The 26242-nt window shown below is 45.9% G+C and overlaps 1 protein-coding gene across 2 annotated transcripts in view; it reads left to right on the forward strand.

Moving 5' to 3' along the window:
• The window catches only part of CCDC93 (coiled-coil domain containing 93), a 119707-nt gene that overhangs the window by 86859 nt on the left and 6606 nt on the right, over positions 1–26242 (forward strand). For both annotated transcript variants that reach the window (XM_034785531.1, XM_034785532.1), the window contains 5 exons: positions 1290–1361; positions 1676–1784; positions 3681–3763; positions 19807–19844; positions 21436–21520. In XM_034785531.1, coding sequence (XP_034641422.1) covers positions 1290–1361; positions 1676–1784; positions 3681–3763; positions 19807–19844; positions 21436–21520 — 387 coding nt within the window. The remainder of the gene's footprint in view (positions 1–1289; positions 1362–1675; positions 1785–3680; positions 3764–19806; positions 19845–21435; positions 21521–26242) is intronic.

Raw genomic sequence — 26242 nt, forward strand, 5'->3', positions numbered from 1 at the left:
CTAGATTAAAGTTTCACATGAAAGATCTGATTTGGAAATCCACAAAAGCAGTGAAATGCAGAACAAATACCAGCTCTGCACCAAATTTCTCTCTGTAACGTCATTGTGGGCTGTAGTCCATGAAAGCTTATGCTCTAATAAATTTGTTAGTCTCTAAGGTGCCACAAGTACTCCTGTTCTTTATTCAATGAAGTTAAAGTAAATGGTTTAAGGAGATAAGAACAGAATGAACTTAAATACCTGGTGCGTGTGCTGTACCTCAATATTCCAGAAGATATTAAAAATGAACAGAACAGAAATGCTTTTTAACTAGTCATTTTAGGATTTGAAACAGTTTAAGAACAAAACTTCCACCTGTCTGCCCCCCACCCAAAGCCTGAACAAACCCTTGTGTGTGGTTTGCAGCAACTGGTGCTGTGTGAGCACTAGGGTGGAGTAAGACGAGGGAGGGAGAATAAAGGGGCTCTTATGCATGGATAATATAGGGCTAACATGGCATGGGGGAATCTTGTACAGGCCCTGTCCCAGCGGGTGAACTGCACCTAGATATGATTGATATAGCTATCATTATTGTTATGATTATTGGTGTCATGGTCACTATTATTGTGGTGATGGTGGTGATCACTGCTTAAGTGCCTGCTTGTGCACTTGGCACTATACAGGCCCTAGATAGTCCCTGGCCTACAAAACTGAAAGATGAACAGAAACCTAAGGACAATACAATGGGAGAATCAAAGGAAGATGGTGATAATTTGGGGCCTCCATCCTGTATAGAATAATGTATGTGCTTCACTTAACACAGATGAGTAGTCTCATAGAAGTCCTTGATAACAAATGTATTGATGTCAATGGAGTTACTCTAGTTTTACACTTGTGGTAACTGAGAACATAATCTGATTTACAACTTTTATGTTTTAACTGCATGTTACTGTACTTAGCGATTGTCTGTCTCTTTGAAGGTGTTGTTCTCAGTGAAAAGGCTACTTAGCAATCTAAAATATATATATATCTCTCAAAGGCCTAAAAGCTAGTAAAATATGCAATTATTTATGTAGTGTAAGTGACATTCAAAACTTAAATTTTGTTTTTCATTCAGCTTCATTGACCCACTCGCCTTAAAATAATATAAAAATGTTGGCAATATTTTGGATATCCTTAAAGGTGAACAAAATAAAGAATCCAATCTGTATTTTTTTATAATTGCTGACCAAAAGCCGCTCTTTTTTTAAGACCATGCTTAAATTCAGTTGATTTGCCTGTTAATCAGATATTATCTTCTCAAATTTTAGGAACCTAATAAGATTATAGACCAGCAATACAAAACTGAAAAAGATAAGCTTCAAAAGATCAGACTATTACTGGTGAGTACAAAGTGATTTTTGTTTGTTTGTTTTTTGGCAAACTTACTAGGACAGAATTTTTGAAGTTTTCTTAGCTAAGCGCTTAAATGTATTTCTGTAAATTTCTTCAACATTTGTAAGTGTAAGCAAGTACCTTTTATAATTAATGTTGGGAAATAAATCTTGAGGCTTAACAAAACTTACCGGATATATTAACTCTCCTTTGTGCAGGTATTTTTTTATTAGCTTATTTACCAGGTTATTTCTAAATCTTGCTATCTTTTATCCATTTAAAATGAGAGCTGGGCCTTTTTTTCTCCCTTCCTTTCACTCAGGCCCGAAGAAATAGAGAGATAGCTATTTTACAACGCAAGATTGATGAGGTACCCAGCAGAGCGGAGTTAACTCAGTATCAGAAGAGATTTATCGAACTTTATGGTCAGGGTACGTATATCAAACAGAAATGTACTCCTGAAGGCTAACCAGTGGAAGGAGCGTAATCACATTATAGGCTTATGGTGCATGTCAACAGCACCTGCTAATTCTGCTCTATTTAAGGGTCATTGGACATTCACATTGTATACCCCTCTTTTCAAGGTTTTATAAACTGGCTATAAAAATTCCCTTGAGGCTGAAATTTGATGCACGAGATCTCTGGAGTAATTGTTCTTTTGTTTGCAGTAGGTTCAGTCTCTTGGATCAATGATTAGTGTTTAGAAAGCCCTTAATCCACCATTTACAGGGAAAGTCTCTACATCTGACTCATGTTTTATTAATCACAGTTAACGTTGGCTTACCATTTTTGTATGACGTGTGTGTGTGTGTTTTCTTTATAAGTATGTGGTTCTGACCCAAACAATGTCAAGAAATCCGTAGTTAAGGCTGGCTCTCTTAAACACCTTGTGTCCCATTTATTGCTGCAGGTTAGAGGAGTTGAAACAGAAAATTGTCAGGTTTTACAAATGTGCTGCGATATCTAGGCAGAAGAAGAGTGTGAGCCTTCTCTCTCAATTTCTTCCCTACCAATCTGTAATTCAGATATTATGGCCCAAATTCTTAGAAGTGCATGTGCCCCCAGATAATAAAATTGGGCAGGCAAATTGACCATTCTGTTTATATGCTTCTAAATTTATTCCTGTAATCATGATGTCAGGAAAGGAGGAACGCATACTATGCATCTGTTGATATGTATATGCTATATGTACTTTGTGTGTGTGTTGTATGTACAGCTGTGAACAGTGCATAGTCAGACATATACACAGAGTTTATAATGTTACTCACACACAAACTATTTTAAAAGAACATTAAGGTTGCTTTGTCAAGAACTCAAAAGTTAGGAAATGCTGGAATTAAGGTTGCCAGTGCAATTTTAATTGGCTCCCTTGTGCATATGCAGTATAATAGTCTTTAATTACATGATCACATACTTGCACAGCAACCCAGCCTCATTCAGTGCACAGAATGGACAATGCTCATTTAGTTAGCAGCTTTTCAATATTTTGTTTTCGCTTCATTGTTCAGGACCTATTTGCTGCACACTATTCAAATCCTGCTCTATAGATAGAGACTATTAATTTCCTTATGGGATTTTCTAGGGTGCTCATCTTTGTGGTATCTGAGAGCTTGACAAATATTCATTAATTTATTTTCACAACACCCTTGTGAAATGAGAAGGTATTATCCCCATTTTACGTTTTACGGATGGGTGCTGAGGCACAGAGATATTAAGGTCAGAAGTATCCACTAATTTTGGGTGCACAATTTGAGACCAAAACCTGAATTTTCAGAATGCATATCATTCTATAGTACACAATATGTTCAAACCTGGGCTGGAGCATGATCATTGTGGATGGAATCTTTGGGGAATTAAGCTGTGAAATGCAGTAAATGGTCAGAGGGTTTGCTTCATGCACAGTAAGAGTGCATACAGGGAATTAGTGTGGAGTAGGTAGTGTGTCTTAAATTCACATCCTAACTTACTGCACATTGACTTCCCCATGTAGACAAGTTCTTTGTCTTCTTAAAACAGCTAATCAGGCTGAATGCTGTACTGGCATTAATTCCAACTCCTCCCAACCCTTTTTTGAGAAGATTATAAAAAAGACTGTTCAGTTCTGCACTCTGATTCTCATGAAATCCCATGATACAACAGTCGTTGGGTTGTTAGCACTGTATGGGAATACTGAAATGCAGAAAGACTGTTGCACTGAGGATTTTAAAATTTCATGAAAACATTTTTATTAATATTAGGTTATGTAAACAATAATAAATCCCCCCCTAACATATTGGAGGGGGTAGTGCCTCGTATGCTCTTTCATTGCTCTGTTCTTTTGTTTTTAGTGTCAGCAACTCACAAAGAAACCAAGCAGTTCTTTACTCTCTATAATACATTGGATGATAAGAAGGTATATTTGGAAAAAGAGGTAAGAACATGTTTTTAAATGTTTAGCCCATGATAGGAAAATAGAATATTGCTGAGTTTCTGTGTGATAGACACTGGACTTGGTCTTGTCTATGCAAGGTACGGGTAATTATCTCAAAAGGTCAGAACTGAGAAGAAATTGACTTGGAACTAAAACTCTGTTTACAGAATGTTTGTGGAAATCTTTGTTTGGTTTGTTTGGTTTAATTCTGTTTAGGAAAATTTCCGCTCGTGTATTTTGTGTGTATATGTGTGTATTGTTTTAACAGAAGGGCCAACACCAGAAATAGATATCTGAATTATTCAATTTAGGCTCAAAAGGTGAATAAAATTAGTATTCTGACACACACCACTTAAATTTTGGCTTCACAAAATCAGATTAGCCTGAGGGTTAGCTATCCAGTGTCTGCATTAGTTTAGGGACCAATGCTACAGCCAGTGACTTCAGTTACTAAAGTAAATTAACATCAGTGGCAGCAGGGTCAGGTTTTAAGGGTCTGATTCTGTTCTCTTTGAATTCAGTGAGGAAACAGTTGATTCTGGCAGTCTCTTGCCATGAAAATCTGAAAAAAAACAACAGATATATGAAGATATCAAGAACTCAGATATATGTGTATGTGTATATTATGCATGTAACATGTTCCAAAATGCAAGACCTGTTTCGTCCTTTCACAGTTCCTTTAGTTAGTGTACAGTGACCTAAGACCTGCCCATGACAGCCCTGGAAAGTTACTCAGTAGGAAAGAATGAGTTATCGGTTAGTAATGGACAAGTGTCTAAAGGTTTGGAAATTTGGTTTCTTCTTCGAGTGCTTGCTCATATCCATTCCATTAGGTGTGTGCGCGCCGCGTGCACGATCGTCGGAAGATTTTACCCTAGCAACACCGGCGGGTCGGCTGTGGAGCCCCCTAGAGTGGCGCCTTCATGGCGCTGAATATATACCCCAGCCGACCCAGCGCCCCCTCAGTTCCTTCTTACCGCCCCTGACGGTCGTTGGAACTGTGGAGCGCGGCATAGCTGATCTCCACTCTCCCTAGCGTACTTAGTCATTCAGAGTTATAGTTATAGTTGTAGTTATAGTGTTTATAGTTCAATAGTTTAAACTTGTTATAGTTGTTATTATAGTTTAAGGGGTTAAGGGGGTCGTCTCCCCCTTTCTTCCCCGGCCGCGGGCCCGGGCTCATGCCCAACGCTCCCGGCTTCAAGCAGTGCGCCTCCTGCGCTAAGCCTATGCCAACGAGCGACCCGCACGACTCCTGTTTGAAGTGCCTGGGAGAGTCCCACCAAACAGACAAATGCAAGATCTGTAAGGCCTTCAAACCAAGAACCAAAAAGGAGCGGGACTTTCGGCTCAGGCAACTCCTAATGGAGGCGGCACTTAGCCCGGACACTCCTTCCACGGGCCAGACTCCGACGCCTAGCACTTCGGTGCGCAGTGCCCCGGCGGCACCGGCTATGACGACCACGCGAGTGGCGTCAGACAAGCCTCCCCGGCACCGGACCTCGTCGGCACCGCAAACACAGCAAGTGCCGCGGCGCCGGTCATTATCCCCAGGGCATAAAAAAGCCCATAAGACGGGGACGTCCGTGCCGAAGGCGCCGGCTCCCCCAGTGCCGGGGGTAGAGCCGCGTCCGCCGGTGGAGCAACGGAAACAGGCGCCTCCAGCACCGTCGACTCCGGCGCCGAGGCCGTCGAGTCCGGTACAAATAGCGTCTCCACCGAGGCCGGCGGTGATACAGTGTCTCCCGTCGACTCCGGAGACCTTCGAGGCGGCGAGAGACTTGATAGCTCTCACGGAGCCGGCACCGCCTCAACCACCGGCACCGACTGCACCGCTGACTCGCCCGGTACAGTCAAGAGGGAAACCTGCCTTGATGCGCCCTCCATCACAAGGGCTGGAACCTCGGCGCCGATCCAGGTCCCGAAGCAGGTCCCCACGCCGCTCGCAGTCCCGGCACCGAATATCGCCTCGGCGCCGGTCGTACTCGCGGTCAAGATCTTCTTCGCGGCACCGCTCTACGTCTCGGCACCGATATGATCGTCGGCACCGGTCAACGTCGAGACGTAGTTCTCGGCACCGCCACGCTCGACGCTCGACGCCGAGGGGCCGATCCCGGCACCGGGCATACTCTAGGTCCTCGTCGAGGTCCAGATCCGACTCCCGGCACCGACGAGGTCATCGGCACCGGTCGCGGTCCCGGCACCGATCGCCGGCACCGCACAGAGATAGATCATCTCCGGACCGGCACCGTGCGGCACCGCAGACCACGGGGATCGTTTCATCTTGCGCGGCACCGCCATGGCCGTCAAGATCGGCATCTCGCTCATCGGAGGACCTGTCGAGATCGGCATACCCCCCTCAGGGACAGGCCGAGGAACGAGACTTGGGCCATTGGCAGGAGAGGGCAGAGGACCACCCTCATGGACCATCTCACTGGTCGTTTTGGACCCCGTGGGCGTACCACCAGGAGCAAGGGGCTTCACTACCATCGACCTCTCGCTCGGGTCACTCGGCCAGAAGGGCCCCAGAATCCACCATCTCTCGGCCTCCGCCTGGAGGCGTAGAGGCTTCTGTGTCCACACCACCCGACACCGTGGACCCAAGTACAGGTGACGCTCCGACCCAAGACCAGGGGGACCGGGCCCCCCCCTTGGATCCACTACCGCCGGAGGCGTCCTCCTCCTCCTCTCCGGATGAGGCAGTGGCGGGCACTTCATGCACGGGTCCCCCTCCGATAGATCTTCGGGCTCACCAGGATCTCCTCCGCAGGATGGCCCGTAACATGGACCTGCAGACGGAGGAGATAGTGGAGGTGCACGACCCGATCGTGAATATCCTGGGATCGGATGCCCCATCGAGGGTGGCGTTACCCTTGATCCGCACGATCCAAATGAACGCGAATACGATATGGCAGACTCCTGCCTCCATTCCACCCACAGCGAGAGGGGTGGAAAGGAAATACTTTGTCCCATCTAAGGACTATGGGTACTTGTACACACACCCCCAACCGTGTTCACTAGTGGTGGAATCAGTGAATGCACGAGAGCGCCACGGCCAGCAGGCTGCAGCGCCAAAATCAAAAGAGGCTAAGCGGCTTGATCTGTTCGGCCGTAAGGTTTACTCAGCCGGAGGGCTACAACTTAGAGCGGCGAATCAACAGGCGCTACTGAGCCGCTACAATTTCAACTCCTGGAACTCTATGGGGAAGTTTAAGGAGTTGATTCCCCAAGAGTCCAGGGAAGAGTTTGGAGCCATGGTCGAGGAGGGTAAGAAGGTGGCTCGGACCTCCTTACAGGCCTCCCTGGATATAGCGGACTCGGCCGCAAGGACCCTGGCCACAGGTATCGCTATGCGCAGGACCTCCTGGCTCCAAGTCTCGGGTTTGCCCCCTGAATTACAGCAGACCCTACAGGATTTGCCCTTTGAAGGACAGGGGCTGTTCTCGGAGAAGACGGACTCTCGATTGCAGAGCCTCAAAGACTCCAGGACAATCATGCGCTCCTTGGGGATGCATGTTGCGGGTCCCCAGCGCAGACCATTTAGGCCCCAGCCTCAACGTTTTTACCCCCCTCCACCTCGCCAGAGACAGGACCCTGCCAGAAGGCGAGGGCGAGGTGGTAGGAGAAGATGGGCTGGCCCTCAACCCGGTCAGAACCAAGGGCCACCAAGACCACCTTCAGGTCCTAGACAGAACTTTTGAAGGTGCGGTCGAGGACGGCGCCCCAGTCATCCCCCAGGATCCAGCTCCCTCCTTTCGGGATCGCCTCTCCCACTTCCACCGTGCTTGGTCCCTTATAACTTCGGACCGTTGGGTCCTCCGCACGGTGGAGAGGGGATACGCTATCCAGTTTTCTTCAATCCCCCCCTCCTCCCCCCCTTCCCCGTCCCTCTTCAGGGACCCTTCTCACGAGCAACTTCTTATACAGGAAGTTTCTACGCTCCTGGCCATGGGGGCCATAGAGGAGGTTCCGATAGAGTTAAGGGGCAGGGGATTTTATTCCCGTTACTTCCTGATCCCCAAGTCCAAAGGAGGTCTACGGCCCATCTTGGACTTGCGCGGACTCAACAAATTCGTAGTAAAGTTGAAGTTCCGCATGGTCTCTTTGGGGGCCATTATCCCTTCCCTCGATCCTGGAGACTGGTTCGCCGCCCTCGACATGAAAGACGCATACTTTCACGTTGCAATTTACCCGCCTCACAGACGCTTCCTGCGATTCGTGGTAAACACGGTGCACTACCAATTTGCTGTCCTTCCCTTCGGCCTATCCTCGGCCCCAAGAGTGTTCACGAAATGTATGGCTGTCGTGGCAGCGTACCTTCGTCGGCAAGGGGTACAGGTGTTCCCGTACCTAGACGACTGGCTGGTGCGCGGTCGCACCAAGGAGCAAGTTCAAGCTCACGTCCACAGAATAGTGCACACATTCAACGAGTTGGGCATCCTACTCAACAAGGACAAATCCACTCTAGAACCTACCCAGAGAATAGAATTCATCGGCGCAGTTCTAGACTCCAGACGTGCACAAGCCATCCTGCCAGACAACCGCTTTGGCACCATCACGAACCTCATTCAAGGGCTCAAGGCCTTCCCAACTACCACGGTGAGGTCGTGCCTTACCCTGCTGGGTCACATGGCTTCCTGCACGTACGTAACCAGGCATGCCAGACTTCGGCTTCGCCCGCTTCAAACCTGGGTGTCATCAATATACCGTCCACATCGGGACAGCCTGAACTTGGTGGTCACGGTCCCGAACTCGATCCTGGCCTCCCTCACCTGGTGGCTAGATCACAATGTGGTCTGCGAGGGGATGCCATTTCACGCCCCACAACCCTCTCTGCACCTGGTCACAGACGCGTCATCTCTGGGTTGGGGCGCCCATCTCAACGAACACCATACCCAGGGCCTGTGGACTGCATCCCAGTTAGCCCTGCACATCAATGTTCGGGAACTGATGGCGGTACGCCTGGCGTGCCAGGCATTCCTCAATCTCCTACGTGGCCGCTGTGTGTTGGTTCTCATCGACAACACCACGGCCATGTTTTACATCAACAAGCAAGGAGGAGCACGTTCGTCAATTCTATGCCAAGAGGCCATTCGCCTGTGGGACTTCTGCATCGCCCACTCGATCCATCTCACGGCATCGTTCCTCCCTGGAGTCCAGAACACTCTAGCGGACCGACTCAGCAGGTCCTTCCAAACGCACGAGTGGTCTATCCGTCCGGACATCATACATTCCGTCTTCCAGAAGTGGGGGTTTCCCCAGATAGACCTGTTTGCATCCCGAGACAACAGGAAGTGCCACATGTTCTGCTCCCTACAAGGTCGAGCTCCGGGCTCCCTCTCGGATGCGTTTCTCCTTCCCTGGAAAGACCACCTGTTTTATGCCTTCCCTCCGTTTCCTCTGGTCCACAAGGTACTGCTCAAATTGCGCAGAGACCAGGCACAGATAATTCTGGTCGCTCCAGCGTGGCCGAGACAACATTGGTACACCACACTGTTGGAACTCTCGGTTCAGACACCGATCCCGCTTCCATTATGTCCGGATCTCATATCTCAGGACCACGGTCGGCTGCGTCACCCCGACCTGCAATCACTCCACCTCACGGCGTGGCTGCTCCATGGTTCACCCAGGCAGAGCGGCAATGCTCACATTCTGTCCAACAGATCCTGCTGAGCAGTAGGAAACCCTCAACACGGACCACGTACCTGGCCAAGTGGAAACGGTTCTCCTGTTGGTGCGAACAACGAGCCACGTCCCCGTTGCAGGCACCCATTCCTCTCATATTGGAATATCTCCTCTCCCTAAAACAACAAGGGTTGGCGATATCTTCAATTAGAGTTCACCTGGCCGCTATATCGGCCTTTCACCCAGGGGAACTCGCGTCCTCGGTATTCTCTAACCCGATGGTTGTTAGATTCCTCAAGGGCTTAGACCGGACGTACCCGCAACAGCGTCATCCCGTCCCGACGTGGGATCTCAATCTGGTTCTCTCCAAACTCACAGGTCCTCCATTCGAACCACTAGCCACCTGCTCACTTTTGTACCTATCCTGGAAGACAGCCTTCCTCGTAGCCATCACCTCAGCAAGGCGAGTTTCTGAACTCAGGGCGCTTACATCCGAGCCCCCTTATACAGTTTTCCATAAGGATAAAGTGCAGCTTCGCCCACATCCTGCCTTTCTCCCTAAGGTGGTTTCTCCATTTCATATCAACCAGGACATATTTCTCCCGGTCTTTTATCCCAAACCACATGCCACTCGCCAGGATCAACGTTTGCATTCCCTGGATGTACGAAGGGCCCTGGCCTTCTATATTGACCGCACAAAGCACTTTAGAAAGACGACGCAACTCTTCGTTGCAGTGGCCGACCGAATGAAAGGCTCACCGGTCTCCTCACAACGCCTATCCTCCTGGATTACGTCTTGCATCCGGACTTGCTATGACCGGGCAGGTGTCTCAGCACCGCACCTCACCGCTCACTCCACGAGGGCCCAAGCCTCCTCGACTGCTTTCCTGGCACATGTTCCGATACAGGACATTTGTAGAGCGGCGGTTTGGTCATCAGTCCATACGTTTACAGCCCACTATGCACTAGTGCAGCAGTCCAGGGACGATGCTGCATTCGGGTCAGCGGTTTTGCACACAGCAATGTCTCACTCCGACCCCACCACCTAAGTTGGGCTTGGGAGTCACCTAATGGAATGGATATGAGCAAGCACTCGAAGAAGAAAAGACGGTTACTCACCGTTGTAACTGTTGTTCTTCGAGATGTGTTGCTCATATCCATTCCAAACCCGCCCCCCGTCCCCACTGTCGGAGTAGCCGGCAAGAAGGAACTGAGGGGGCGCCGGGTCGGCTGGGGTATATATTCAGCGTCATGAAGGCGCCACTCTAGGGGGCTCCACAGCCGACCCGCCGGTGTTGCTAGGGTAAAATCTTCCGACGATCGTGCACGCGGCGCGCACACACCTAATGGAATGGATATGAGCAACACATCTCGAAGAACAACAGTTACAACGGTGAGTAACCGTCTTTTCTGATAAGCATCCAAAGTTCAGAAGTGAAATCATCATTCTGTTGAAGTCAATAGCAAAACTAATTGACTTCAGTAGGGCCAGGATTTTGCTATATGCAAAGTTCATTCAGCATTATCAACACTTCCTTGAGCTGGCAATCCTGCAAGACACGGCTTTACACAGATTTACTGAAGTTCTTTGTTTCAGTCAGTGTGGGGAAAGCCACCAAAACGACCTTCTGATGGTGCTATAATGAATTAAGACTCTACACATTTACCTTTGTTTAAGAGATGGCTGCAGTACTGAGGTATGCCCTGCCCATGGCACTATGGAGAGTTTCTATTGTAATGCAAATGTAGCTTAGATTCTGACATTGGGATAACTTCTGTGAAGTTCCAGTTCAGCAAAGCACATAAGGAAGTGTGCCTAAATACTGTGCTGAACCAAGCAATACAGCTGAGAATGTTTTTTTTTTTTTTTTTTTTAAATTAGGCCAATAATCATCAAAATAGGACATCCTGCTGTTTTCTAACTTACCTGTATTGATAACTAGGAATGTCATTTTATGGAGGATATCTACAGTGCATTTATCATTCAATATTTTTCAGTTTTTCTCAAATGTATTCAATATGTCATTTATATAAGATCAGCAAGACAAAATTATCACTGCAGCATAGATATAGCTTATTTCTTGGTCTGATAAAATTGTCACTAAGGTTTTGTCTTCCTCAAAAGCTTTTAAAAATTATCTCCTGGTGAGATCTGATGCTGAATTTTACTAGACAAAGAATTGAGTCAGCTGTATATATTCCGGTTTACACTTAAATCTGTGTTTATATGTTACATGTGGAATTTATCGGCAAAACATCTGAACATAGATCCCATGATATGAGAATTATGAGACTAGAGCCAACTCTTAGAGATTTAATCTGTGTAAAAGGGGTCAGGGGAGAGAGAGAAGAAATATTACACCAGTAATGAATGCTGGGCTATAAATATTTATCTAATAAATTCTAGAAAGATATTACCAAATGCCTTGTTTTATCTGTTTGCATTATATCCATTTTATTTGCCTGAATGATTATTGTGTTGTGCACTATTCTAAATGAACAGACAATTTGCAGATCACATATTCTTTATTTTGCATGGCACATTAAGTAGCAACTATGGAACTCATGCTATTGCTTTAATGTCTTCTGTGGATTAGATTTTACTGCAGATTTTTATAACATTTACTGAGGGTACAGGCGTACAAACTAATCTCTTTTCACTGATTGCTTCTGAAATAAAAATGAACCTATTAAAGACAGAGGTGACAGATTTTAGACCAAAAGTGCTTGATTGTTAAATAATGTATATCAAGGCTAACAGTCTCTTTTCTTTTGTAAATATATTGAAAAGAAACCTGGAGTAGTTTTGCCCAAAGTAACTCAATACTTATTTAAGTACAAACTGTGAAGAGAGTTTTATTTTTACCTAACTGTATACTTATGAATGCAATTTAAAAAGGCAGCCATAACATACATCAAGGGTTTCCAATGGATTATGCTAATCTCAAGAGATGTCTGCGTGGTTTTGGATGTCAAGAATGTACAATATGCTTTCAGTTTTCTTGTTGATTTTACTTCAGAAAAAAGGATTCAATGAACAAATATTTTGTATTAGTATCGTATAAACCAGGGGTGGCCAACCTGAGCCCGAGAAGGAGCCAGAATTTACCAATGTACATTGCCAAAGAGCAGCCCCGCCATCAGTGCCTCCCCTTCCCTCCCCATGCCGCCTGCCCACAACAATCAGCTGTTTCACTGTGTGCAGGAGGCTCTTGGGGGGAAGAGCGAGGGCACGGCAGGCTCGGGGGAAGGGGAGGAGCCTTGGGAGAAGGGGTGGAGTGGGGTCAGGACCTGGGGCAGAGCCGGGGATTGAGCAGTGAGCATCCCTGGCACATTGAAAAGTTTGCGCCTGTAGATCCAGCCCCAGAGTTGGCACCTATGCAAGGAGCCACATATTGACTTCCAAAGAGCCGCATGCGGCTCCGGAGCCACAGGTTGGTCACCCCGATATAAACCAAATGTCCCTTTACCCTTTTGGGTCTTGGTTTTCTTAAGATTCTTTGGAAGGTATTTCTTATTACAAAAAATAAAACAAAAAACCTTGAAGTATTCTATGTATAGAGTGATTTCAGAATAGTAATGGAATAACTCATTGCTAGGGGTGGAATTGCGACATCAAAGGTATCTATGCTCATACAGTTGATTTTTACAAAATTTGCATAGCATTACTTTTTAAAATGCTGTGACTGTTGGGAACCCACTTTCAAATTGTCATATTTTTCCACTGACTTTGTAGATATGAAATGTTACCCTATAGCTTTCTGTCTTGGTCACAAAATCCTGCTTTTTCATTTGCTAGATATTTTGAAGGATACATTAATGTAAGTTATGTAACAACATCGCCCATCCTTAAGGATGTCCTGTTCGTTAGTATTGACAGAAGTAAGCAGAGGTGGACTTTTTAGCTTTTTTCCAAAGTTGGATAGAATATATTATTTTAGTTATTATATCAGAGAGGGAGAAAATTTACACAATGAGAATGAAGTAGAATTGGGTGGGAAATGGCTTTTTTTCTCCTGCTCTAGACTGGGAGAAAAATGAGACATTTTGAAGTTTTTCAACAACAAAAAATCACACACACACTCTCTCTCTCTCTTTCTCAATAGCCTGGTTATTAAGGCATTCAGGTGGGAGATTTGAACCGGCATCTCCCACATCCCAGGTGACTGCCCTAACCACCAGACTATTTGCTGTTTTAGGGTGGTCTCTTGGTCTGGTTTTGACCAGAAATTCTATCCTGGACCTGAGAAACCTTTCCCAACAAACGTTTTGTTGAAACTGGCATATTCTTGCAGAAAGTTGTTGTTGTTTTTGTGTTTGGTGTGTTTGTTTTTTGGGGGGGGGTTTTGTTTTGGGTTTTTTTGGTCAGAAAACATCCGTTGGTCAAAACAAAAATTTTGTCAAAAAATTTCTGACCTCTAGTAGTATTCTTAACCTCTAAGTAGTAAGAACCAGATTTCTGCATGCTAATAATACTCTTTGAAATCATTGATTTAAATCTGTTAGGGTTGGGGCTTGATTCGGCAAACTCTAACATGCAGCGTGCTTATCGCTGTACCATTGGGAATATGCACATTAGTAAACACGAAGTATAGTATTATTTGCAGAATTGGATTCTTGCAGTACAGATGGCACATTTTTCAAACCTTCTTCATCAACAGGCAAAATCGTACCTTGGAAAACCTCACTATGTGTCCAGTGGAGACTAATTTGAACTATTCAAAGCTATGATAAAGCATCCCATCAACCATTCCTCTGATTTTCTTTTTCTCTAAATGTGTTGGAGAGAATAATAAGATTCCCAACAAGTCTCAGTTTTCATTTTGTATGAAAGAGTCGTTCCATATGCTGATAGGTACAAGCTTGCAAAGGGCCTTTAAATGTGTATTAATAAAGCAAGTAATTACGGAGGAAGTTTTCAAAGGCACAAATCATGGATGACTAACTGTGATTGAAAGTTAATGTGTCTAAAGTGTCATTTGTGCCAACCAGTTGCCTGGTTTGCATGTCCAAGTGAAGTTTTTTCCACAAGGAAACAAATTTTTTAACAGATCTTTTGAATTCAGTGTTTTCATTCAGGCCCTTTGGAAAAGTGTAGTCTGCTCTGAAAACTGCATTGTGGAATCCCATATTTAATGGTTTGCTTGTTGAATGTGCCTAGTTTACTACTAAAGATGTTTGTTCCACTTCAAGGCCTGCAAACACGGTTTGGCCTCCATGAGTCAAACAGGGTCCTGTCATGTATCCCATTATTTTCAGTGATATAAGTTCTGCAGGCCACGTGGTGCCCCTTACTACACCTGTTCACCTTAATTGTATTATACATTCAACCCTCATTGACATTTGTGGTTTGGTTTAGGAAGTCTGCCTATATAGCAGAATTTTCACTAGTGTCGTTATATCAATATAGTTAAGCTATAACATAGATGTGCTGCATTTATGATGTAAGCTCTGCTTTACATTGGTGCAGCTTCTCCACCAGTGCAGATTTTTCTAAATAAACAGGGCCTTAACCCTGCACTAGTTAACAGGAGTGAAAAGCAGTAAAACTGTTTTTGTTGCTAACGTAAGCTGATTGTAACTCTCTCAGGCCTGGTCTACACTACGGGTTTAGGTCGACTTTAGCAGCGTTAAACCGAATTAAGCCTGGACACGTCCACACAACGAGGCCCTTTCTTTCGACTTAAAGGGCCCTTTAAACCGGTTTCTTTACACCACCTCCGACGAGGGGATTAGCGATAAAACCCGCCTTTGCGGGTCGGAATTGGGGTAGTGTGGACGGAATTCGATGTTATTGGCCTCCGGGAGCTATCCCACAGTGCTTCATTGTGACCGCTCTGGACAGCGCTCTCAACTCAGATGCACTGACCAGGTAGACAGGAAAAGACCCGCGAAGGTTTGAATTTCATTTCCTGTTTGCCCAGCATGGAGAGCACAGGTGACCACGCAGAGCTCATCAGCACAGGTAACCGTCATGGAGTCCTCCCAGGATCGCAAAAGAGCTCCAGCATGGACCGAACGGGAGGTACGAGATCTGCTCGCCATATGGGGAGATGAAGCAGTGATAGCTGAACTCCGTAGCAGTAAAAGAAATGGAAAAGTATTAGAAAAGATCTCCAAGGCCATGAAGGACCGAGGCCATAACAGGGACACACAGCAGTGCCGCGTGAAAATTAAGGAGCTACGGCAAGCCTACCACAAAGCCAGAGAAGCAAACGGAAGGTCCGGGGCAGAGCCGCAAACTTGCCGCTACTACGCGGAGCTGCATGCGATCCTAGGGGGTGCAGCCACCACTACCCCAACCGTGTGCTATGACTCTCTCACTGGAGAAACACACAGGGAAGACGGTTCGGGGAACGAGGAAGATGACGATGGAGGTACTGTAGGTAGCTCACAGCAGCAAGGAAGCGGAGAAACCGGTTTCCCCAACAGCCAGGATATGTTTGTGACACTGGACCTGGAACCAGTAACCCCCGAACTCACCCAAGACCCTCAGGGCACACAGGAGACCTCTGGTGAGTGTAACTTTGTAAATATTTGTAAACATTACAAAAAAAAAGCAAGCAAGTCTGTTAACGTGTATGGGGATGGAGCGGAAATCCTCCAGGGACATCTCCAGAAAGCTCTCCTGGTTGAAATGGGGTGATTTTATTAAGGGGGACATTCAGAGGCGCCCGTTCCTGCTATTCGGACCAGAAATGTTCCCCGCTGTTAACCACGCGGTGGGGGGGAGGGGTGAAGTGATCATCCCAGAGAATCGTGTGTGTGTGTGGGGGGGGGTGGTTTACTTGTGTTTGTGCCGCATGTTAACCGGGAAACCGCAGCCCCCTCCTTTTACATTGAAACCCCATTTTAAATGGACAACCCAATTCATCCTTGAGATGGGAAATGCGCTGCTGTTTGCAACCTTTCCCGCATGTTAAGAAGGTTAAATAAGCCAAAACACTGTGGCCTACGATGGCTGCCTGCAAGCCGAAATATGCGACCTTGTAATGAAAGAGTGTACCCATTGTTCCCTAAAATGTGTCTTTTTTAACCACCTCTCCCTTCTCCTCCACCAGCTGCAAATGTTTCTCCTTCGCAGAGGCTCGTGAACATTAGAAAGAGAAAACGTAAGACGAGGGACGAGATGTTCACGGAGCTGCAGATGTCCTCCCACGCTGATAGAGCACAGCAGAATGCGTGGAGGCAGTCAATGTCGGAGATGAGAAAAGCCCAACATGAACGAGAGGAGAGGTGGCGGGCTGAAGACGATAGGTGGCGTCAGCTTGCAGACAGACGGCAAGAGGCAATGCTCCGTCTGCTGGAGCATCAAAGTGATATGCTCGAGCGTATGGTTGAGTTGCAGGAAAGGCAGCAGGAGCAGAGACCGCCGCTACAGCCCCTGTGTAACCAACAGCCCTCCTCCCCAAGTTCCATAGCCTCGTCACCCAGACGCCCAAGAACACGGTGGGGGGGCCTCCGTCCACCCAGTCACTCCACCCCAGATGATCGCCCAAGCATCAGAAGGCTGGGCTTCAATAAGAGTTAAAGTTTTAAAATGCAGTGTGTCCTTTTCCATCCCTCCTCCCCCACCCATCCCTGCTACCTTGGCAATTATCCCCCTACCTCTGTAAGGAACTAATAAAGAATGCATGAATGTGAAAAAACAATGACTTTATTGCCTCTGCAAGCGGGAGGGGAGGGGAGGGTGGGGTGGGGTGGTTGGTTTACAGGGAAGTAGAGTGAACCGGGTCGGGGGGGGGGGTTGGAGGGTTCATCAAGGAGAAACAAACAGAAGTTTCACACAATAGCCTGGCCAGTCACAAAACTCGTTTTCAAAGCTTCTCTGATGCGCACCGCGCCCTGCTGTGCTCCTCTAACCGCCCTGGTGTCTGGCTGTGCGTAATCAGCGGCCAGGCGAGTTGCCTCAACCTCCCACCCCGCCATAAATGTCTCCCCCTTACTCTCACAGATATTGTGGAGCGCACAGCAAGCAGCAATAACAATGGGGATATTCTTTTCGCTGAGGTCTGAGCGAGTCAGTAAGCTGCGCCAGCGCGCTTTTAAACGTCCAAATGCACATTCCACCACCATTCGGCACTTGCTCAGCCTGTAGTTGAACAGGTCCTGACTCCTGTCCAGGCTGCCTGTGTATAGCTTCATGAGCCATGGCATTAAGGGGTAGGCTGGGTCCCCAAGGATCACGATAGGCATTTCAACATCCCCAATGGTCACTTTCTGGTCCGGGAAGAAAGTCCCTTCCTCCAGCTTTCGAAACAGAGCAGAGTTCCTGAAGACGCGAGCATCATGTACCTTTCCCGGCCATCCCACGTTGATGTTGGTGAAACGTCCCTTGTGATCCACCAGGGCTTGCAGCAGCATTGAAAAGTACCCCTTGCGGTTTATGTAGTCGGTGGCTTGGTGCTCCGGTGACAAGATAGGGATATGGGTTCCGTCTATGGCCCCGCCACAGTTTGGGAATCCCATTTCAGCAAAACCATCCACTATTGACTGCACGTTGCCCAGAGTCACTACCCTTGCTATCACCAGGTCTTTCATTGCCCTGGCAAATTGGATCACAGCAGCCCCCACAGTAGATTTGCCCACTCCAAATTGATTCCCGACTGACCGGTAGCTGTCTGGCGTTGCAAGCTTCCACAGGGCTATTGCCACTCGCTTCTCAACTGTGAGGGCTGCTCTCATCTTGGTATCCTGGCGTTTCAGGGCAGGGGAAAGCAAGTCACAAAGTTCCATGAAAGTGCCCTTACGCATGCGAAAGTTTCGCAGCCACTGGGAATCGTCCCATACCTGCAGCACGATGCGGTCCCACCAGTCTGTGCTTGTTTCCCGGGCCCAGAATCGGCGTTCCACGGTATCAACCTGCCCCAGTAACACCATGATTTCCACATTGCTGGGGCCTGTGCCTTGTGAGAGGTCTATGGCCATGTCAATTTCCTCATCACTCTCGTCGCCGCGCTGCAATCGCCTCCTCGCCTGGTCCGGGTTTCGCCTTGGCATGTTCTGGCTCTGCATGTACTCCAGGACAATGCGCGTGGTGTTCATAGTGCTCATAATTGCCGCGGTGATCTGAGCGGGCTCCATGATCCCAGTGCTAGCTATGGCGCCTGGTCAGAAAAAAGGCGCGAAAGTAGTATCTGATGGACCAGGAGAAGGAGGGCGGGAGGGAGGGAGGGCCGAGTGACGACATGGCGTACAGGTACAGGAACAGGGAGAAACACAAACAACTGTCACACAGAATGGTCCCCCCAAAGATTAAACTGGAAACCCTGGTCTTAGCAGGCCGTTGATTTCACAGAGGAAGGGGAAGCAAATGAACACAGAACAAATCTATTTTTTACATCTTAAGGTGGCAGCCGACGCTGCAGCATGAGTGACAGCCATACCAGTATGACGATGACGGGTACCAATCATAATATGCCATCATCTGCCAAAAGGCAAGGGGCTGCTGCTGTGTAGCAATGCAGCCCCACGTCTGCCAGCCCCACGTCCGCCAGCACCCAGCATCGCCCTCGGCCTCTTCTGGGTGCTTAGCAGACAATATTGGGCAATTGGCAGAAAATAGTATATTATGACTGGTAACCGTCATCATCGAAACAGTAGCATGTCTGCCCAGGTGGCCATGATTGACAGCCATACCAGTACGACGACGACGGGTACCAGTCATAATATACCATCGCCTGCAAGGGGCTGGTGCAATGCAGCACTACGGCTGCCAGCCCCACGGCTATCACTCATGCTACACCGTCTACCGCCAAAAGGCAGTTAGCAGCTGCTGCTGTGTAGCAATGCAGTCCCACGTCTGCCGGCACCCAGAGGACATATGGTGACGGTGAGCTCAGCTGAGCTGAGCGGGCTCCATGCTTGCCGTGGTATGTTGTCTGCACAGGTAACCCAAGTAAAAAGGCGCGAATCTATTGTCTGCCGTTGCTGTGACGAGGGGGGAGGGGCCTGACGACATGTACCCAGAACCGCCCGCGACACTGTTTTGCATCATCCGGGCATTGGGATCTCAACCCAGAATTCCAAGGGGCGGCAGAGACTGCGGGAACTGTGGGATAGCTGTGGGATAGCTACCCATAGTGCAATGCTCCGGAAGTCGACGCTAGCCTCGTACTGTGGACGCGGTCTGCCGACTAGAGCACCTAGAGCATTTTATTGTGTGGACATACACAATCGGCTGTATACAACCGATTTCAATAAAACCGGCTTCTATAAATTCGAACTAATTTCGTAGTGTAGACATACCCTCAGTACATGCAGACAGCCTCGTGTAATGCTCTGCAAAACAAGAAGATGGCTTTTTTATGCAGTTGACTTTTTTCTGAGCTGAATCACATTTTAAAGTAACTGAAAATCTATGTTGGTGTTGGAGAGGAGGATGTACATTTTCAACTATGTGTTTTTGTCTTCACCAGGTTAACTTGCTGAACTCAATTCATGATAATTTCCAGCAGTAAGTAACTTGAGTCATTAGCTCTTGGTATCTACTCATACAGCTATAGTTGATTGGCAAAATCGGGGTGGAAATTGTTCAAAAATTCTTGCAAAACTTTGATTCTTATTTAAACTTTATACTTTCTGAAATGAAATGGCCAGTTCTGAGTAAGATCCAGTACACGTTTTGTAATTTTTGATAGCCACATGCTATAGCTTGGCACAAATGAAGTAATATAATTACTTACAAATACATGTGGAATGTACATGTTAATACTTTGCTCTTGGTATTGTATTGTGTTAAATTATGCTAAAATTACTCAGATAACACTTTTTTCATACTTCTAACTTACTGGCACTTTTAAAAACCTTGTTTGACGTATTTGTAAAGTTGGGCTTGTGTTATATGAAAATAACTACAGACTCCACACGTTTCTTAACTATAACTTAGGCATATGTTTGTCATAGCCCAGAGTTGCTATGATAAACCTCTTTTTAAAAAGTGATGGTTGGATCACTGAAGTCTCAGAGTGAAATCTTGGCCATTGACTTCAGTGTGGCCAGGGTTTCACCCTTGGCCTTTACAGCCTGTTGAGCAATACTCCAACGTGAATTTTTACAAATGTACTTCTATCTTTGTCCAGTAAAGTGAAGAATGGGAGAGAAACTATGGTGTTAAATAGTTCTGAACTATTATTCTGTTATTAAATAGCTTGATATTTTAGTGCATGACAGATTTTGCTCATCATAATTCAATCATGACTTTTTAAATTTTCCTATGAATTTGTACTGTTTGCTTTTGTTATCCTGATAAAGCCTTGTATCGACACTGACCATTTTCTTGCCATGACAAGCAACCACCCCAACTATAACAGAAACATTTTTAATTTGTTAATTGTAACAAACTAACTAAATATATTGGATACATTCCACTACAGTACAGAGATCTGCTGTGTTCAGTGATGAGATCTCCGTTGTAGTACTCTCTAGTCAATGGGAAGTTATACTCTTGACAGTTCACTTGGGCAGTTTATACTTAGATAACCACTTTATCTTTAAAATTACCAGTTTTATAGTTAAGCGTGGAATAGAATAACATTTGTTGTACTTTACACCAAAATAATTATTGAATCAAAAATGTAAATTATAACCACTAAAACAACTCTGCTTAAAATTCTTACTGACATGCCAGTCCTCTAATCTATTCCTGCTTTTCACATAAGCTACTCTTTTTAAACACTTTGAAACCATGCTTTTGGTCCATCAATAGCTAAGATCACTGCACAAAACACTAGCAAAGGGAACAAACCTGCACAAGGCAGGGAGATGAACTGGATGATCTAATAAAGTTGGTGATATATCCCAGTGGACCTATGACAGTTTACACCAGCTGATGATCTGCCCCTTTATCTTTTATCTTGGATTGTCTGAATCTGCTTTTTATCCCTTTACACTCTGCAGAAAGAACAGCTGTAGTTTTTAAGCCCAAACATTCATATTGCTCAGATCTATTTTGAAAGTTCTACATGCAGGATAGATAAAAATTGTAGAAGAATTTCTTTTTTTGTCCAACTCTCTCCCCTCTCAATCAGTTGCCATTTTTCTTCCAGAGCAATGGCCTCTTCTGGTGCTCGTGAGCAGTTTCTGCGGCAGATGGAACAGATTGTAGAAGGAGTTAAACAGAATCGAATGAAGGTTAGACTGTTCCTTCTCGTTTTCTTTGGCAGAGGCTTGGAATTATTTCAGACAAGCCTGGATGGTTAAAAAAATTGGTGTGATGAGATGTAAACTAATTAAACACCTGACAAGTCTCCTCATTTCTATTTTGTACTCTTCCCTAATAAGAGCCTGTAACTAAAATTTTAGTGAATAGACCAGAACTGCGTCTTTATACCAGCACGTCTCTCACTCCAGACAGGTTGCAGCATTTGAGTTAGATTCTGGTATTACAATATGGATCAGTCATAGGGATTCAACCTGATTCAGCACCACTGAAGTTGGGAGTTTGGCCTTTGGTGTCCATGGCAGTGGGGTCTGGCCCTCAATGGACTGCTCTCGTGCACATTTCTCCAGTCCCTTTAAGGCTGTTCTTCAGTGGCAGCAGTAGCAAAGCTGAAACTGAAGAGACAATAGGCCGTCTTGTGCACTGGAGGATGGTCCCGAATAGGTTTTGAAGTTGCTTGTTCCTTTGTAAATATAATGTAATTATTGCCATTTGGATGTCTTTGATTTTTTTTTTATTTTACTTTCTTTGCTTTATTCCTTTCACCTAAAAAAGTATTCTTGATTTCCCCCAAATAATGTTATAACACTTGTGAGTTTTAGCCTAGCTAATGACACCATGTCAACCGGTCCTAGTGGATGAACCCACTGAGATTCCCTATTCTTAAGAACTAAGAATCGTGTGACATTAGGATTTTTATAATTATATTCTTTATTTCATTTGAAATCTCAAGCATGACAGAGTATCAGGGAAGACACTAGACCAGAAGTCACATATTGAGAGTTACAGACTCTTCATGCCATTTCTTTGTTATTGGGATAAATAGCCATACAAGGACTTCCAGATATTAATATGATGAAACCTATGTATAGAGAACTTGGATACAGTGGAATTCAGTTTAGCATGAAGCTCTTCTGTAAAAACAGAGAATTTATTATTAGCCACTGACCTGGAGGAAATAGATGTTTCATTACTTTAAAATTTGCAGTGAATTGTCTCTAATTGTTTGGGCAGTTGTTTTTGAATAGAATGGACCAATTCTGCATGGCATAAACAGTAGTGAAGTTGGTTATTTGCTTTGGTCGATTTTCCATTAGCAAGCCCATTGAGATCATTTGATTTTGAGGCACTTATTGAGATTATGGAAATATTTCAGAGCAGCATATTTTTTACTCATGAAGATGGCAGTAATTATGCCTGTTTGTTCTGGAAGGCTGACAAACTCTTTAATGACACTTGATTGCTGCAGCAACAACCCCAGCAAACTCCAAAAATGTCAACAATTGTTCAAAGTTGTTCTTCTTCCTCCCCCTCTGCTACTCCACAAATTGTTTAATTGGTGACAGCTGAGAAAATCAAAGGGATTTTGTGGGGGAGTGAGGGAAGAGGAGCCTTATTGATATCTCTTGTAACCCTTCCTTCATCTATTATGAATTGACCCCTGGCCTCTAAGACCAGGCAAGCCCCCACTGCTCTCCTGTTTGATTCCACTTAAGAAAACAAAAGTTCAGCCATTTACTTATCCAGAAAAAAAGTTGTAGAGTCCGATGACTATCATTGGTTGGTGACAATACAGCATCTGCAACTGCTGTGTGAGAGAAGGCTGTGAGGTCTCAGTCCTGCTGCATTGAAGACAGAGGTAGTGTTGCCATTGAAGCCATTGTGAGTAGAATAAGGCCCTGAGAGAGCTCATTCTTTCTCCTTAGGTCCCCATGGGGCTGCCTCCTACCCATCAGATGTCTAATGGAAAAAAGCAAACATGGAGGGTTCTGTGAGAGTATGGTTTAAACTGGAGTAAATGATGGATTCTCTATAACTTGAAGTCTTTAAATCATGATTTGAGGACTTCGGTAACTCAGGCAGAGGTTATGGACCTATTAAGGAATGGGTGGGTGACGTTCTGTGGTCGGAGGGAAGACCAGAGGATCACAATAGTCCCTTCTGGCTGTGAGAACTGAAATTGTCTGGGGAGAGAGACAAAAATGGCTTATTGTTCAAATAATAGTTTAGTGGGTACAGAACACCGGCCAGTCTTCTCACTGCCGCTGTAGGCATTGGTCGATATTGGGCATGGTAAAGGGTCATTGCCCCTGGAGATGGCCCGTCTCCCCACCTTCAACTCCTCCATGCCCTCCTGCTGAGCAAGTGTGGGAATTTTCAGGCTCTTCGAGTAGTGTCCCTATGGGTACTCCACTATAGGTGTATCTGTGCCCCTGCGCCGCTGATTGAAGATTTTAGGTAGCAGTGTCCATTTGTCATGCACATGCGCTTGCTCTGCATCGAAGCTGTCTAGCTTTGCATGGGCAAACCACACTTAGTTTATTTATTTAATTTATTTATTTATTCGTTCCTTCTCAACCGCCCTTGGCTTGAGATGGAGCAAGTAGCAATCCAGTTTGCTTACCTCATTTTCATTATAATTGATGGTGTTGAGTTTTATAGCTTCTTATAGAGTTTCTGTTTATTTTTGTAGCATTTCTAGAGCTTCTCTGTTAAGTCCCCTCCACCTCCCTCCCTCCCCCCAAAATGGTTTTCTTTCTCCCTGTTCTCTCCCTACTTTTTTTTGCCCAGCTCTTCTGGTTTAAACTATGCCTCTCCTGTAGGGAGGCAATACCGGTTACGGACAGACACTCCCGCTGCATCTGGTGCCTCAGAGAGGCTCACATCCTGCGGAAGTGCACCTTCTGCCAGCAATTGAAGGTTAGATCCCAAATGAACCAGGAGTTAAAGTTGAAACTCCTCCTCATAGAGGGTGCTTTTAAACCAGCGTCCGACTCCGGTCCTGAATCCTCTCCATGGCGGAGATTATCCCCTGGAGTCTTCAACTTGTAGGGAGGCAGAGCTGAGAGAAGACTTTTCTACTCCCCTCACAAAGCCTCCAAAAAGAGAGCTGCAAGCCCTCAAATTGACCTCCTGACCAGCCAGAGGAGATCCCTGGCGAGATTGGTCACCTCGGCACCGGCAGCTCCAAAACACTGTATTAAGACGACAAGTTCCGCCTCAGGGCCTAAAGATCTGAAGGACACAGGCTCTGAAGAAGCGGCACTGCTGCGAAGGTGAGAGCAGAGACCTTACTGATACTGACGGAGAAGTCCTCAGCACCAACCGGCTCAAAGCAACTCTCTTCAGACCATGCGTCCCATAAAAGATTGTCGGTACTGACAAATCAGCACGGACAACCTCTGATGGTACTGATCACAATGACTGTACCGCAGGAATTTCGCTTTTCTAGGGACCTTATGATTGTGAAGACAGTAGTCCCCCCTATTCAGTACCAGGGCTCCGAAGACTGATGCATCACTTCACACTCTAAAGGATTCCAGAGCCACACTGTGCTCTCTAGGAATCTACACGCCGGGGCAGAAAAGAAAATTTAGTTCACAACCATCTTATAGATCCTGACCATGCCAGTTCCTCCCACCACAGCGATACTACGAGCCACAATGAAAGAAACTTAAGATGCAAAAGCAGAAACCGTCAGTCTCCTAATTTTCAACATCTCAGCCCTTGACCTCAAAACACCAGTTTTGACGCCTTGGTTGAGTACCCAAGCAACCACTCCTTACAACAACGGCTGCAACACACAGACTTTCCACATCCCTTGGGGTGTCGCCTAGCTCTTTTTCCACAATTGGGAAAACATCACTTCTGACAAATGAGTCTTGGAGCTAATTTCCAAGGGTTACTTTATCCACTTCAGTTCCCTCTCTCCCCATTCCTTTTCAGGGACCTTTCTCATGAGAGATTATGTCAGGAAATAAATCACCTGCTGTGCCTAGGGGCGATAGAACCAGTCCCTGTTCACCTCAGAGGCAGAGACTTTTATTCCAAATATTTCCTGATCCCGGAAAGACAAGGAGGTAGGAGACCCATATTAGATCAAAGAGCACTAAACAGGTGCAAAGATTCAGGAGGATAACATTCTGCATATTTTAAAAAGCGTGAAAGAAATAGCAGCAATAGGTGCTTCTCATCCATCCTCTGCAAAGGGGATTATATCTTTAGAATGGTGTTTTGCTTTAGGATGTTAGTGTGTGCGCTCAAGAGCAGCATTGGGTCTTAGGCTCATGACTCCATTACAGATTGTCATGCTGAGTGGCCTCCTCTAGATAAATAACTGTGTGGGTGTTCCAAGGATTAGCAAGCCTGTCGGTCGATAACAAACATCTCTTTGAACAAGAATTAATTCAGACTAAAATGGTTCTGAGATGGCAAAACACTGGTATAAAATACTCATATTCTGCACCTCTTGGTTTTTATATTGATCCCTAACCTAGCAGAAGCTTCTTGCCTTACTCCTTTGAACAGGCAGATTAGCTGCATGTGGAAGGGTGTTCACCCTCTCTTTCTCTTCACATGGAAGGGTGTGTTTGTGTGTTTTTTTCTCTCTCTCTCTCTCTCTCTCTCTCTCTCTCAAACCAGTTTCAGCAGATTTTCCTGTCCCCGAACTTTTTCACCATTTCATCCACAGTCAGTCTTTCCCAAGAGACTGAACTTAGATTTTTCCCCACCTCTACCTTGAAATAAAAAGAACAGGAGTACTTGTGGCACCTTAGAGACTAACAAATTTATTAGAGCATAAGCTTTCATGGACTACAGCCCACTTGCATCTGAAGAAGTGGGCTGTAGTCCACGAAAGCTTATGCTCTAATAAATTTGTTAGTCTCTAAGGTGCCACAAGTACTCCTGTTCTT

The sequence above is a fragment of the Trachemys scripta genome, chromosome 11 (assembly GCF_013100865.1).
Source record: "Trachemys scripta elegans isolate TJP31775 chromosome 11, CAS_Tse_1.0, whole genome shotgun sequence".
NCBI lineage: Eukaryota > Metazoa > Chordata > Testudines > Emydidae > Trachemys > Trachemys scripta.